This window comes from Sitophilus oryzae, unplaced genomic scaffold (assembly GCF_002938485.1).
Source record: "Sitophilus oryzae breed Bouriz unplaced genomic scaffold, Soryzae_2.0 scaffold_41_pilon_pilon, whole genome shotgun sequence".
In the NCBI taxonomy this organism is placed as follows: Eukaryota; Metazoa; Arthropoda; class Insecta; order Coleoptera; family Curculionidae; genus Sitophilus; species Sitophilus oryzae.
In genome coordinates, this window is record NW_022146996.1 from 3,974,423 (window position 1) to 3,988,412 (window position 13,990).

The 13,990-nt window shown below is 33.0% G+C and overlaps 1 protein-coding gene across 1 annotated transcript; it reads left to right on the top strand.

Annotated features, from left to right (window-relative positions):
• The first annotated feature begins 9,288 nt into the window (after positions 1-9,288).
• Positions 9,289-11,952, top strand: LOC115885714. Its single transcript, XM_030904701.1, has 2 exons — positions 9,289-9,862; positions 10,136-11,952. The coding sequence occupies exons 1-2, from the start codon at positions 9,289-9,291 to the stop codon at positions 11,950-11,952; spliced, it is 2,391 nt and encodes a 796-aa protein (XP_030760561.1).
• Positions 11,953-13,990: the final 2,038 nt, after the last annotated feature.

A 13,990-nucleotide genomic window follows, 5' to 3' on the forward strand; every position in this document is an offset into this window, starting at 1 on the left:
CAACGTTTTAAAATTTTAAAAACTACCTTCGACAACTACGTTAAAAACTACCTACAAAAATATAGTAAAACATAAACAATTTAGACTTTAAACAAAAATCAAGCCAAATTCTTATCATGGAAGTATGAAGTTATATTATATTTGTATAAGTTAAACAACATCAGAAAAAAAGACAATTTTTTTTCAACAAAAGTGTACCTACCTATTTTCTACGAAATACAAAGTAACATTGAACACAAAATAAACTATAAATTCTTATGGAGAAATTCTCCATAAACATTCTCCAGGAGAATATATGATTTTTTACATCTAAAGGCACAACTTCATAATTCCCCTCTTCCCAGAAGGTATGGGCAAGGTATGGAGACATCGACGTCTTCCAAGCATTTTTAACTACTAAGTATCAAAAATATCACATAATAAGGAACAAATTCACAAAATGTAGATTTTTTATTTCTTTAAATTGATCAACAAACAAAGTGTTTAGGTTATATTTTCACTGTTATTTAAAAAAACTACATTAGTTACATAAACAACACATTTACTACTTGACATTTAAAAAACTACTTGTGACATGTAGTAAATGTAGTTTATTAATTACTACGTGTAGTTTAACAACTCTTGTTTTTTAGTCATAAATCTATTTCCAAAAAATTATTTTGGTTAGGTTAGCCGAAGACCCGAGAAGAGTCATCGATATTGTAGTTCATTGATTAATGTTTTAAAAAAAATGGAAGTTGAAAAAATTTCTTATTTCTGTTTAGACTTTTTTAATTGTGAATATTTTTATTATTGTGTAAGTAGACTGCTAAAAGACTTTATTTAAATATTTTAAATTAAATCAATTTAATTTTTTCCTATTAAAAAGTGTTTTATTTTACCCTATTAATGTGAATTTTTCATTTTAACGAATTTTGAGATTAGCTCCTTATGGCTTAATAAAATTATTTCTTTCAATTTTTTAGTCTTTAAAGTTTTTTTTTAATTACATTATTGGTTTAGTTTCTTCCTACTCAGATAAAAAACAAATAGCCCCGATAAATGGCGCTACGCCACTGGAGTAAGCAATAAATACAATTATTACGAAGTTAATTATATTAATTTTTAATTGATAAAAAGTAAATATGATAACAAAATATAATGCCGTATGAAAAAAAAACGGTGTCAATCTCTAGATGTCATTTATTAAAAATTGACATAAATCTTATCTAATAAATTCATTTAAAAATGATAAAAAATGTAAGATATCTTGAGCCCTTTCATCTAAGTAACTTTTGTGCTCAACAAATACAGTATCAAAAAAACAGTGTTATGGGGAATGACAACCGGTGAAAATTTCGTCGAGGTCAATCTCTATTGCAGTTGGGGGTTGGGACCTTTAATGTTACAACGGCAAAATAAAACATTAATTAACCACACTACACCAAAACACTAGTTTTAATCATCTGCTAATGATGCCAACATGGTAAACGAAACGCACGTTCAGTGCACAAAAAAGTGTTTTGGTGTATTGTGGTGAATTAGTGTTTTATTTTGCTGAGGTCCATCTCTACACATAATTTACTATAAACTGACATAAAAATTGTCAAAAATTAACATTAATTATAGAAAGATTAGAAAAGGATAGAAGATTTCCAGCAGGGCTGTTAGGTAGTTTATGCAGCAAAAAACTACGCCAAAAACTACGCGTAGTTTTTTGTATTAACAACGTTTTAAAATTTTAAAAACTACCTTCAAAAACTACCTACAAAAATATAGTAAAACATAAACAATTTAGACTTTAAACAAAAATCAAGCCAAATTCTTATCATGGAAGTATGAAGTTATATTATATTTGTATAAGTTAAACAACATCAGAAAAAAAGACAATTTTTTTTCAACAAAAGTGTACCTACCTATTTTCTACGAAATACAAAGTAACATTGAACACAAAATAAACTATAAATTCTTATGGAGAAATTCTCCATAAACATTCTCCAGGAGAATATATGATTTTTTACATCTAAAGGCACAACTTCATAATTCCCCTCTTCCCAGAAGGTATGGGCAAGGTATGGAGACATCGACGTCTTCCAAGCATTTTTAACTTCTAAGTATCAAAAATATCACATAATAAGGAACAAATTCACAAAATGTAGATTTTTTATTTCTTTAAATTGATCAACTAACAAAGTGTTTAGGTTATATTTTCACTGTTATTTAAAAAAACTACATTAGTTACATAAACAACACATTTACTACTTGACATTTAAAAAACTACTTGTGACATGTAGTAAATGTAGTTTAACAACTCTTGTTTTTTAGTCATAAATCTATTTCCAAAAAATTATTTTGGTTAGGTTAGCCGAAGACCCGAGAAGAGTCATCGATATTGTAGTTCATTGATTAATGTTTTAAAAAAAATGGAAGTTGAAAAAATTTCTTATTTCTGTTTAGACTTTTTTTAATTGTGAATATTTTTTATTATTGTGTAAGTAGACTGCTGAAAAGACTTTATTTAAATATTTTAAATTAAATCAATTTAATTTTTTCCTATTAAAAAGTGTTTTATTTTACCCTATTAATGTGAATTTTTCATTTTAACGAATTTTGAGATTAGCTCCTTATGGCTTAATAAAATTATTTCTTTCAATTTTTTAGTCTTTAAAGTTTTTTTTTAATTTCATTATTGGTTTAGTTTCTTCCTACTCAGATAAAAAACAAATAGCCCCGATAAATGGCGCTACGCCACTGGAGTAAGCAATAAATACAATTATTACGAAGTTAATTATATTAATTTTTAATTGATAAAAAGTAAATATGATAACACAATATAATACCGTATGAAAAGAAAAACGGTGTCAATCTCTAGATGTCATTTATTAAAAATTGACATAAATCTTATCTAATAAGTTCATTTAAAAATGATAAAAAATGTAAGATATCTTAAGCCCTTTCATCTAAGTAACTGTTGTGCTCAACAAACACAGTATGATCCAAAAAAAAACAGTGTTAAATACAGCTGGGGAATGACAACCGGTGATAATTTTGGCGAGGTCAATCTCTATTGCAGTTGGGAGTTGGAATCTTTGATGTTACAACGGCAAAATAAAACACTAATTAACCACAACACACCAAAACACTAGTTTTAATCATCTGCTGATGATGCCAACATGATTAGCGAAACGCGCGTTCAGTGCAAAAGTAAAGTGTTTTGGTGTATTGTGGTGAATTAGTGTTTTATTTTGCTGAAGTCCATATTTTTCTAGAGTTTTAAACTACACCATTTAAAAATACTGATTCAATAAAGTTTATAATAAAATTTTGACTCAATATTAAAATAAACTAGAACCATCTTAAAGCCAACTGGCAGTAAGCGCCATTAAAAAAATAAAGAGTACTATATCCAGCCGTCCTTAACGCCGTTTTTTTTCGATCGTTTGGTATTTTACTGCAAAGTAGATACATAAATGAATATAAGAAAGGAAAATTAAAAATATATTAAAAACTGGGTGTTTTAGCATGAAAAATTTGATTTTGATGTCAATATATGACTCCTTCTTGTAGACGTCGTAAAATCTGTAAAATTCTTAGGGCTTGTTGTAGACAATTCTCTGAAATGGGATATGCATATCGAAGTTTTGTCGAAAAAATTGAGCTCTGCCTGTTTTACATTAAGATCTGTTTCTAAGGAGCTTAACTTGTCAGTGGCTAGAACTGTTGCACTTTTTGAGTCGCACCTCAGGTATGCCCTTCCATTCTGAGGTACGTGTTGTGCGACTCAATTTGACCGCATTTTCAAGCTCCAGAAGAGAGCTGTTCGATATTCACTGGGACTAAACAGCAGAACTCATTGCCAGGACTTTTTTAAAAAATTAAAAATATTAACTCTTTCTTCCGTATTTATATTTGAATCCGTTTGCCTAATACGTATGCATATATATCAGCTTCTCAAGAAAGGCCATCTCACACTTATCCACTCAGGAACGCGGAGCAAGATCTTTATCTACCTACCCCACGCTCAGAGTTAGTTAAAGTTCAATATTATACAACTCGAAAAAAATGCACAATCACCTGCCATTTGAAATAAAATCCATAACATCATTTTCTTCATTTCGCAAAGCATTGGACTCTTATTTACTAGACAAGGCTTTCTACGCCGTAAATGAATTATATTTTGATAATCGAATTTGATCTTGTAAACACTGGTCTAATGTTTGCTATTGCTATATTTACTAATGACATCGAAATAAATGTATTTAGAGGTCATTGATATTTACTATAAACCAACTAAATATTTTTGAATTATATTTTTATTTTTTTATTCTTTGACATTGTAAACATTTATAAATGTTTATTTTAAACAATAAGACTGACAATATTATTTGTATAATGTTTTGTATTATCTTTTGTTTGTTTGTTTGTGTACCTTGTTTGTTTACTTTGTTTGTTTAGTTTACCTTTGTCTACAAATTGAAAAATTTTTTGGTAATAAAGGCATTTATTTATTTAGGGGGCGCAACCTACATATTTTCTAACTGGTTTGAAAGTGATAACTTTTCGTCCGTACCTGTATAAAACTACTGAGTAAGAAAATATACAATTTTGCCATTTTTTATGTACAAAATGGCTCTTGATAAAAATCGCTACGAGTAATCATTCTCAAGATATTTGAAATATAAATTATCAATACATATTATATCATACAAAAAAAAATATTGTCTAGATAGTTATTTGATTAAAATAGTAAATGTGAGAACAATTTTTTTATTTAATTGTATTTTTTTCTAAAAAACTATACGATAAAAAAGATTCTCTTTGGTTACAAAAACAGTTGAAATTTATAATATTTAACAACTATCTTGTCACCATGTTCAATTGTTATCAATGATGACATGTATTGAATTATTTCGATTCCGAATATCTCGAGAATTATTACTCAATGGAATTAACACAATGAACGAATTTCCTAACGAACTGACGTGTCGCATCGACGAACTACATCATACTCACTATGCCTGCATGGACGCATCAAATTGTCGCACCAGCGCAGCGTGCAGCGCCAGCGAAGCGCATAGTAAGTATGGGACCTACGACCGAGAAAAATCAAATATTTTCCTTGATTTATGTAAGAACAATCTTCGGATTGCCTTGGGGTTTTCAACAGGGCACTGTCAGTGTCTTCTCAAAGTTCTCAATGAATACCTGAGTATATTGAAGCTACGGAACAACGGCGAGTGCAGATTCTGTGGGGAAAATGCGGAAATACCAGAACACATCGTTCACACTGAATGTGCCGAGAGGACAACCATTCGTGCCATAAAGTTTGGTACGACTGATATCGGAGATGGAGTATATGGAGAGTATCGGAGATGGACTATTAATCTCTGCAAAACCGTCTCAAATACTAGCTTTTGTCAAATCCCTGAGACTGTATGATGATCTACATATAAACAAAGATTATGTAAATAATGTCTATATCTATGTGGCGAATTCATCTCACCAAAAAAATCCTATATGGGTATTTTGCCACTGCAAGAAAATCTTCTTCTTCCTTCTTCATAGTAGGCGAATCGCCTGTTTGGTTTCGTAGTCTCTACCTGTCAGACTGACAAGTTGTCGCTCCATCGTTTTCGTGGACGTCCTAAGCTTCTGCGACGTAGCCGTAATTTGTCGCGTGAAACTCTCACTATCCTTCTGTTGTCCATTCTGCTGATATGCTCGTTCCATTCTTTCTTTCTACTGTGAGTACCCACTCATTTACATTTTCCACCTTGCATGCTCCTCTTATGCTTTCATTTCTCTCCCTGTCTAGAAGCGTCTTTCCAGCTATTCTGCATAGTACTCTCATTTCGGTTGTCTCTAGTTGTTTAGTTTTCGCTGTATCAGGTTCAGTTTCTGCAGTGTATGTCATTATTGGTCGTACCGTTGCCTTGTAAATTCTTGCTTTAGTTTCCACCTCAATGTTTTTATTTCACCATATTGTGTCATTCAGGCATCCTGCAATTCTGGTTGCCTCCGTTGTCCGTTCTGGCACCTCCGCTTCTACATCACCATATCCTGAGATGCAAGCAAGAAAATCTGAGTTGTAAAAAATGTCTATACCTATGTGGCGGATTTATCTCTGCAAAAAATCTTATATGGATATTTCGCCACTGCAAGAAAATCTACAAAATAAAATAGTTATTTTTTGTAAACAAAAAAAAGATAAACTTTCCGAAACCTTAAGCATTTTTTTGTTCGTTAGGCAAATTTGTTTATCAGTAACACTAACTGCTGACAATTAGTCTTCGTTGGATTAATGCCAACATTGCTTACAAAAAATAACTATTTTATTTTGTAGATTTTCTTGCAGTGGCGAAATACCCATTTAGGATTTTTTTGGAGAGATGAATCCGCCACATAGGTTTAGATTTTTTACAATTCAGATTTTCATGCAGTGGCGAAATACCCATAGAGGATTTTTTTGTAAAGATGATGTGTTATATAACTTAAGAAATAGGGACACAATAGATCTATAAGGTTGTGGTGCTTAACTTCCCCCTAGTTACAATCAAAAATGGGGCTTTATAGGCATCACTGTGTATTTTTTGATCCATCTCAGCCGGATAATTTAGCTAGATATTTCTTTTTGCACATTTTTTATTACTATTGGGTGATTTTAAATAATTTTCTATTAATTAATATTAAAATATTTGATAGGTAATATAGTTTATTTCAATAAAATTTGTTTTTATCGATAAAATCGTTCGAATTCGTTTTTTTGTCGCATTCCATTTAATCGTTTGGATAAATTCGCTTCGCATATCTCGCAGTTCTTGGCTGTTTTTTCCGATTCTGAATTATTGAAATAAATTGTATTTTTACTTGAGAATATTTTTAAATTTTAGTAAATTGATACTAAAATAAAATCTTATTTGCTAATAGATATTTTTTGGGTTCATTTTGATTAAAATATTAATTAAAAAACACACATAGATTCATAGATAAATTCGTTTCATTAATTTTTCATTTTTTTTTTGTTTCATAAAAAGATAAAATGGCAACACAATCTAATAAATTTAAACAGTTTTATTCATCTAGACAGACTGCTTCTTCTAAATTAGAACAACTCGCTATTTTTGCAGACAATGCATCACAAGATGAAACACATCTTATACAATTTAAAATTCGTTATGAGCAAATTGATAATATATATGAAGAGTTCTACAAAAATCATAACGCTCTAATTGCGTTATTGTCTTTAACAGAAAACCCTAATTTAGAGGTAGAGAGTCTATTCGTAAAATGTTTGATGATAGATATTTTTTAATTCGCACAACTTATCATGGTTTATTCAATAAAGATATAAAACCAGAGACAGATCAATGTAAAGTTTTTCATCAAACTAATTTGCAATTACCAAAAATAGATTTGCCTAAATTTTATGGCGATTATTCTGAATGGCCTACATTTATAGATTAATTTAAATCATTGGTACATTTAACTAGTTCGGTTCCAAGAATTCAAAAATTTTAATACTTGCAATTATCTTTAGGAAAAGAACCTCTCTCTCTAATAAAATCTTTAAATTTAAGTGAAGATAACTATGATATTGCATATAAAAGTTTGGTCGATCGTTATGAAAATGTTCGCTTATTATCAAGTTCGTGTTGGCAGCAAATTACTGATTTACCTAAGTTAACTTCAGAAACTCCTGTTGAATTAAGAACATTACTAAATGTTTTTAATGAGAATTTAGAAGCGTTACGAAATTTAGGTTAACCCGTAGATTCGTGGGATTTTGTTCTTTTTCATATTGCTATTGCCAAGCCTGATATGTCTACACTAAAAAGATTTGAGTTAGAACATAGCTCAACAAATATACCAACTTTCGAAAGTTTAAAAACTTTTTTGGAAAAACAGTGTGTAGCTTTAGAATCGATTGCATTCACTACTGAAAAATCTGACAAGAAATCATTTTCTTCTCATAGTTCCAAGGAAAAATTCGTTGGCAATAAAAAATCGTTTTTTACTATTAATTCTAGCAAATCTAATCTCAATAATTCTCAAAATGTAAGCTATTATTATTGTTCGTTTTGTAATACTAAAGGCCATCCTATATATCTTTGTAGTTCATTTCTGGAAAAATCACCTAAAGAAAGATATTCAATTGCAAAACAACATAAACTTTGTTTGAACTGTCTCTGTAATAATCATAATGTCGCTTCGTGTAGTTCTCGTTCTGTTTGTCACTCATGCAAAGGAAACCACCACACTCTTTTGCATTTTTCTATCGAAATTCAAATCGAAAATGAAGATGTAATATCGCCTCCCACACCTAAGGATTCTGTTGCTGGTTCTCTACATACATCTCAAATTAATCCTATTCCAGGCACTTCTGGTTCTTCTCAAGTAAATTCGTTAATTAGTCTCTTATCGTCAGGCTCGCCTGTTGTTATTTCTACCGCTCTCATCGAAATTCGCGATGAATATGGAAACTTCCATAAAGTCAGAGCTATCATTGACTCCGCTAGTGAATGTAGTTTCATTACGGAGAAATGTGCCAATAGGTTAGGATTGTTCAAACAAAAAATTAATTTATCGATATTCGGAGTTGGTCAAGTATCGTCTACCGCTACCAGCTTCATCTCGTCTCAAATTCGCCCATGCAACTCATCGTCGTCGTCATCTCTATTAATCGAGGCAGTCGTATTGCCTAAAATTGGAAAGCCTACTCCTTCCTCGCCTTTAAATCTCGATTAAAATCTCTAGAAATCTCTAAAGCCTCATCTTTCCGGTATAAAGCTAGCAGACCCCTATTTTGCAAAACCTGCTCCAGTTGATCTACTACTAGAAGCAGAATTATATCCCTTTTTACTAAAGGACCAAAGAATTCTTACTCATAATCCCAAAATGCCTTCTGCTATTCTCACTATTTTTGGTTGAGTTCTCAGTGGTTATGCTTCCCCACCAGATTGTGTAAAAATAGTTTATGCAGTGTGGTGTGCTCAGAAGATTTTCAAGATTCCATGGATTCATTCATTAAAAGATTCTGGGAGATTGAGGAACTGCCACAAAAAATATTTCGTTCTTCGGAAGATGAGTTATGCAAAAGCATATATCTTAAATCTCTCTCGCGTTGTGATTCTGGTCATTTTATCGTGGGCTTGTCATTTCGGCGATTCATTTCGACATATCTCGCCAATTTTCGCTGGTTCTCACTCACTCGGATATCGTCGTTTGCTTTCGCTAGAAAAGTGATTACTAAATTCTTCTCTCTATGACAGTTACTCTGAAGTATTGCAGGAATATTTGTCGTCAGGATATATGGAAAAAGTGTCTGCTCCTGCTTCGGATGAAGGTCATTTCTATTATCTCGCTCATCACCCTGTAGTTAAACTCAGTTGTGCTACTACTAAAATTCGAGTAGTATTTGATGCTTCGGCTAAAGATTCCAAAGGACAGTCCTTGAATGATAGTCTTTTAACGGGAGAGAAATTACAAAAGGATATATTCTCAATATTGTTAAAGTTTCGCATTGATAAAATCGTATTCACTGCAGTTATTAAACAAATGTATCGGCAGATTTGGATAGAACCAAAGCATACGGATTATCAACGTATTTTGTGGCGGTTCTCTCCGTTCGAAGACGTTCAAGACTACCGTTTGAAAACTGTCACCTTTGGAGTTAGCTCATCTCCATTTCTAGCTCTTCGCACCATTCAACAGCTTATTGCAGAGGGAAAAGCTTCATTTCCACTAGCTGCAAAAGTCCTAGAAACTGACATTTTCGTAGACGATGTTGTAACAGGCTGTTCATCGGTCGAGTCTGCATTACAATTACAGCAAGACCTTGTGGCATTATGCAGTTCTGGAGGATTTGAACTTAGAAAATGGTCCAGTAACTCACAAATTCTTTTAGATAAAATCGCGTCATCTGTGTGTCACGATTCTTCTTTTTCTTTTGATTTTGAAAAGGACATGGTTCTCAAAATTCTTGGTCTCCAGTGGGTTCCACTGCAAGATTATTTCACATATAAAGTTGATATTCTGGAAAGGCCATGTACAAAAAGGCACGTTTTGTCAGAGCTGGCAAAAATGTTCGATCCATTGGGATTTCTATCACCTCTCACTTTTTTCGCTAAATATTTGATTCAATAACTCTGGGTTTTAGGTATAGGGTGGGATGAAAAACCGCCCGATCGCATTTTGGAAATTTGGGAAAATTATAAATCCCAACTGCATCTAATTTCGTCTCTTAATGTTCCTCGTCGCATCACTTGTGATGATGTCATATACTACGAACTTCACGGGTTCTGTGACGCATCAGAAAAAGGTTATGCGGCTGTTGCTTACCTTCGTGCTCTTTCTCATAATTCTCAATATTGGGTCTCTTTAGTAAGCGGAAAATCAAAAGTTTCGCCCTTAAAACGAATCTCTCTTCCTCGACTGGAGTTATGCGCTGCAGTCTTATTGTCTGATCTTATTGCAGAAATCTCAAAAACGCTGGAAAACAATCTTAAGTTTTGTAAGCTTTATGCGTGGTCAGATTCTATGGTAACTATTTCTTGGATTAAATCTTCACCTCATCGTTGGAAAACATTCGTTGCCAATCGAGTAAGCCATATTCAAGATATTCTTCCACCTGCTTGTTGGAATTATGTGGAATCCAATAAGAACCCTGCTGATTGTGCTTCGCGAGGTTTGTTACCAGAGGATCTAGTAAATCACTCCCTATGGTGGGCGGGACCACCATGGCTTAAAGAGCCACAAAACTGTTGGCCTTCTTTTAATCACTCTGTAGAGCCTAGTTCTTTGTCCATAAAGGAGGAAGAAAAGGTTCTCTTTGAAAATAGCCGTTTCTATAGATTTTCGATAGTTTCTATATTTTTTTTCGATAGTTTATTGTCCAAATACTCATCTCTTAGGACTATACAACGCGTTCTTGTTTATATTTCTCGATTTGTTCACAATCTTCGACATCCCAAGGATAAACTTTGTGGATATATCACTACTAACGAGTTACATTCTTCTCTCATGTTGCTTATTAGAAATGTTCAAGCTCAATCATTTGATCACGAAATATATTGTATTCAAAGTGGTAAGACATTGTCTAAATCTATGCGTAAGCTCTCCCTCTTTCTCGATAGCTCGGGTGTTCTCAGGGTGGGCGGTCGTTTAGGTAATTCAGGTTTCAACTTTTCTCAAAAACATCCCGTCTTGCTACCTCGTCAACATCGGTTGACCGAATTGATTATAGAACAGTACCATAAGCAATATTTGCATGTTGGATTGCAAACGTTGCAATTTCTATTGTCTCAAAATTTTTGGATTTTGTCAGCTAGAAGGGCTATTTACAAAGTCATTTCTAAATGCATTAAGTGTTTTCGTAATAGTCCTAAAATTTCTCAACCTCCAATGGGTCAGCTACCATCTGTTCGAGTAAATCAAGCTAAGCCTTTTCAAGTAGTTGGTGTGGATTACGCGGGACCTCTTTTTATAACTTTAGGAAAACATCGGGGTGTAAAATCTCAGACGGCGTATATTTGTCTCTTTGTTTGTTTTACCACAAAAGCATTATACGTTGAATTGGTTAGCGACCTCACCACTCATGCTTTTCTTGCCGCGTTACGTAGATTTATTGCTCGACGTGGTAGGTGTAACCAGATATTCTCTGATCGTGGCACTAATTTTGTAGGCGCCAAGAGTGAAATTCTCAAATGTACGGAAGATGCATGTGTTGAGGAAAATTTGACTTGGACATTCAATCCCCCTTCTTCGCCTCATTTTGGAGGATTATGGGAAGCAGGGGTAAAATCCTTTAAAACTCATCTTTTCAGAGTCATTGGGGATCAACGATTAACGTACGAAGACCTTTATACGGTTTTAGTTCAAATTGAAGCTTTGTTGAATTCAAGACCATTATGCCCCTTAAGCTCTGATCCCAACGACTTATCTGCCCTAACTCCAGGGCATTTTTTGACTTTCTAGTATTCCAGATCCCGATTTGACTTCTATTAATGTCAATCGACTCACCCGATGGCAATTAATCCAGAGAATCCAGCAGGATTTTTAGCGTCGGTGGCATCGTGAATACTTGCATCAATTGCATCAAAAATTAAAGTGGAATGAAACTACTAGTTCGATAGTTCCCGGCACATTGGTGTTAGTGAAACATGAAAACAATCCACCCCTTAAATGGCCTCTCGCCAGAGTGGAAAAATGTCATTTAGGTGCGGATGGTATATGCAGAGTAGTTACTCTCAAAACTCAACGAGGACAATTACAGCGACCGGTTGTTAAAATTTGTCCTCTTCCTCTAAATTAGTTAAAATATATATATTTTGGTGGGCGGTATGTTCATGCATCTCATTATTCTTTTTTTTTAGTTTTCTTTAATTGGGTTTGGGTTTACAATATTTAATAATTTGTACAATATGAGTGATGTGCAAAAATAAGTAGTTTAATTTTTTGTTTATTTTTCTTTACATTATTCGATTATTAATTGTTTGGTTGAGAATGATCACATAAATCATTAAATTAAATTCAATTTCGTTTCAAAATTCAAACTCAGATGATTTCTCTATTGCCCAGTGCGCGCGATCATAGTGCGCGTACTACGAGAAGACATTCGCAATTCGGCCGGTGTGTAGAGAACAAGTCGCAAACACTAGTGCAGAGATCCGACACTGTTTCTATTTTTCTGGTACTATTTTTTCACAACAACGTTACGTGCATCCGAAGAGTGTGGGCAAAAAAAGGGTAAGTCATTTGAGTGCCCTGGTATATTTATTTCTCAATATTTTCTTTTTTTCAATTCTCTTTTCGTTCAATTTCGCAACATATTTTTGGTCCGGAGCCGGACCTATGCGAGAAGTATGCGAGCCTTCGTGGCGAGCCTTTGAGCCGGACCTATGCGAAATTGAACGAAAAAGAATTGAAAAAAAAAAAATGTTGAGAAATAAATATGCCAGGGCACTCAAATGACTTACCCCTTTTTTGCCCACACTCTTCGGATGCACGTAACGTTGTTGCGAAAAAATACACCAGAAACCAGCAAAACAGTGTCGGATCTCTGCACTAGTGTTTGCGACTTGGTCTCTCTACACACCGACCGAATTATGAATGTCTTCGTAGTACGCGCACTATACTATATATCTATATACCATGATCGCGCGCACTGGGCAATAGAGAAATCAACTGAGTTTGAATTTTGAAAACCAAATTGAATTTAATTTAATGATTTATGTGATCATTCTCAACCAAACAATTAATAATCGAATAATGTAAAGAAAAATAAACAAAAAATTAAACTACTTATTTTTGCACATCACTTATATTGTACAAATGATTAAATATTGTAAACCCAAACCCAATCAAAGAAAACTAAAAAAAAAAAAAGAATAATGAGATGCGTGAACAAGTGTGTATTATGTTTCCAATAGTTACTTATCCCATCATTCTTTCCTTTAAACCACCTTTCGTTTTTTTAAACATTTTTTTTAGTGGATAATTTTTTTAAGCAGACTTTTTTTTTAATAAGTATCTTTATGCTTTCTATTCCATATTCTTCCTTTCTTTATCACTTCTAAATTCATTAATGTTAGTCAAAGAAGAAATTCGTCGAATGCAGGTGTTGGTTTAAAGGTCGGTTATAAAAAACGTAAAAAAGAGCGAAATATCCTATGGATCCCGGTCATCAAAAGCTGATTTAATGGGACAGTCAGGTAGGCAGGCATGATAAAATTTCATCAGGTGGCACTATCCACCTGTCCAAAAACTACAAGAGAATTTTTCAAAATTCGACTGGGACAGAAAGGGTCTGAAAGATAAAAATTACGTTTCCATTTAATTTAATACAAGATAATAAATGTCAGGCTTTAAATTATCTAAAAAGATTTGTTGCTCAATTAACTATGAAATGATGTACAGCGATTGAAAAAAGTTCCCAACAATATATGTTTTTTTTTATCTGTTAACAAATAAATGAATGTAGAATCAACCATATAGTAGCATACCCAATATTTCT

Bases quoted from the DNA above. Each gene is read 5' to 3' on its own strand.
- LOC115885714 (XM_030904701.1), top strand. From the start codon at position 9,289: ATGGAAAAAGTGTCTGCTCCTGCTTCGGATGAAGGTCATTTCTATTAT. The intron at 9,863-10,135 runs GTAACTCACAAA...TCTGGGTTTTAG, and splicing joins TGAACTTAGAAAATGGTCCA to GTATAGGGTGGGATGAAAAA.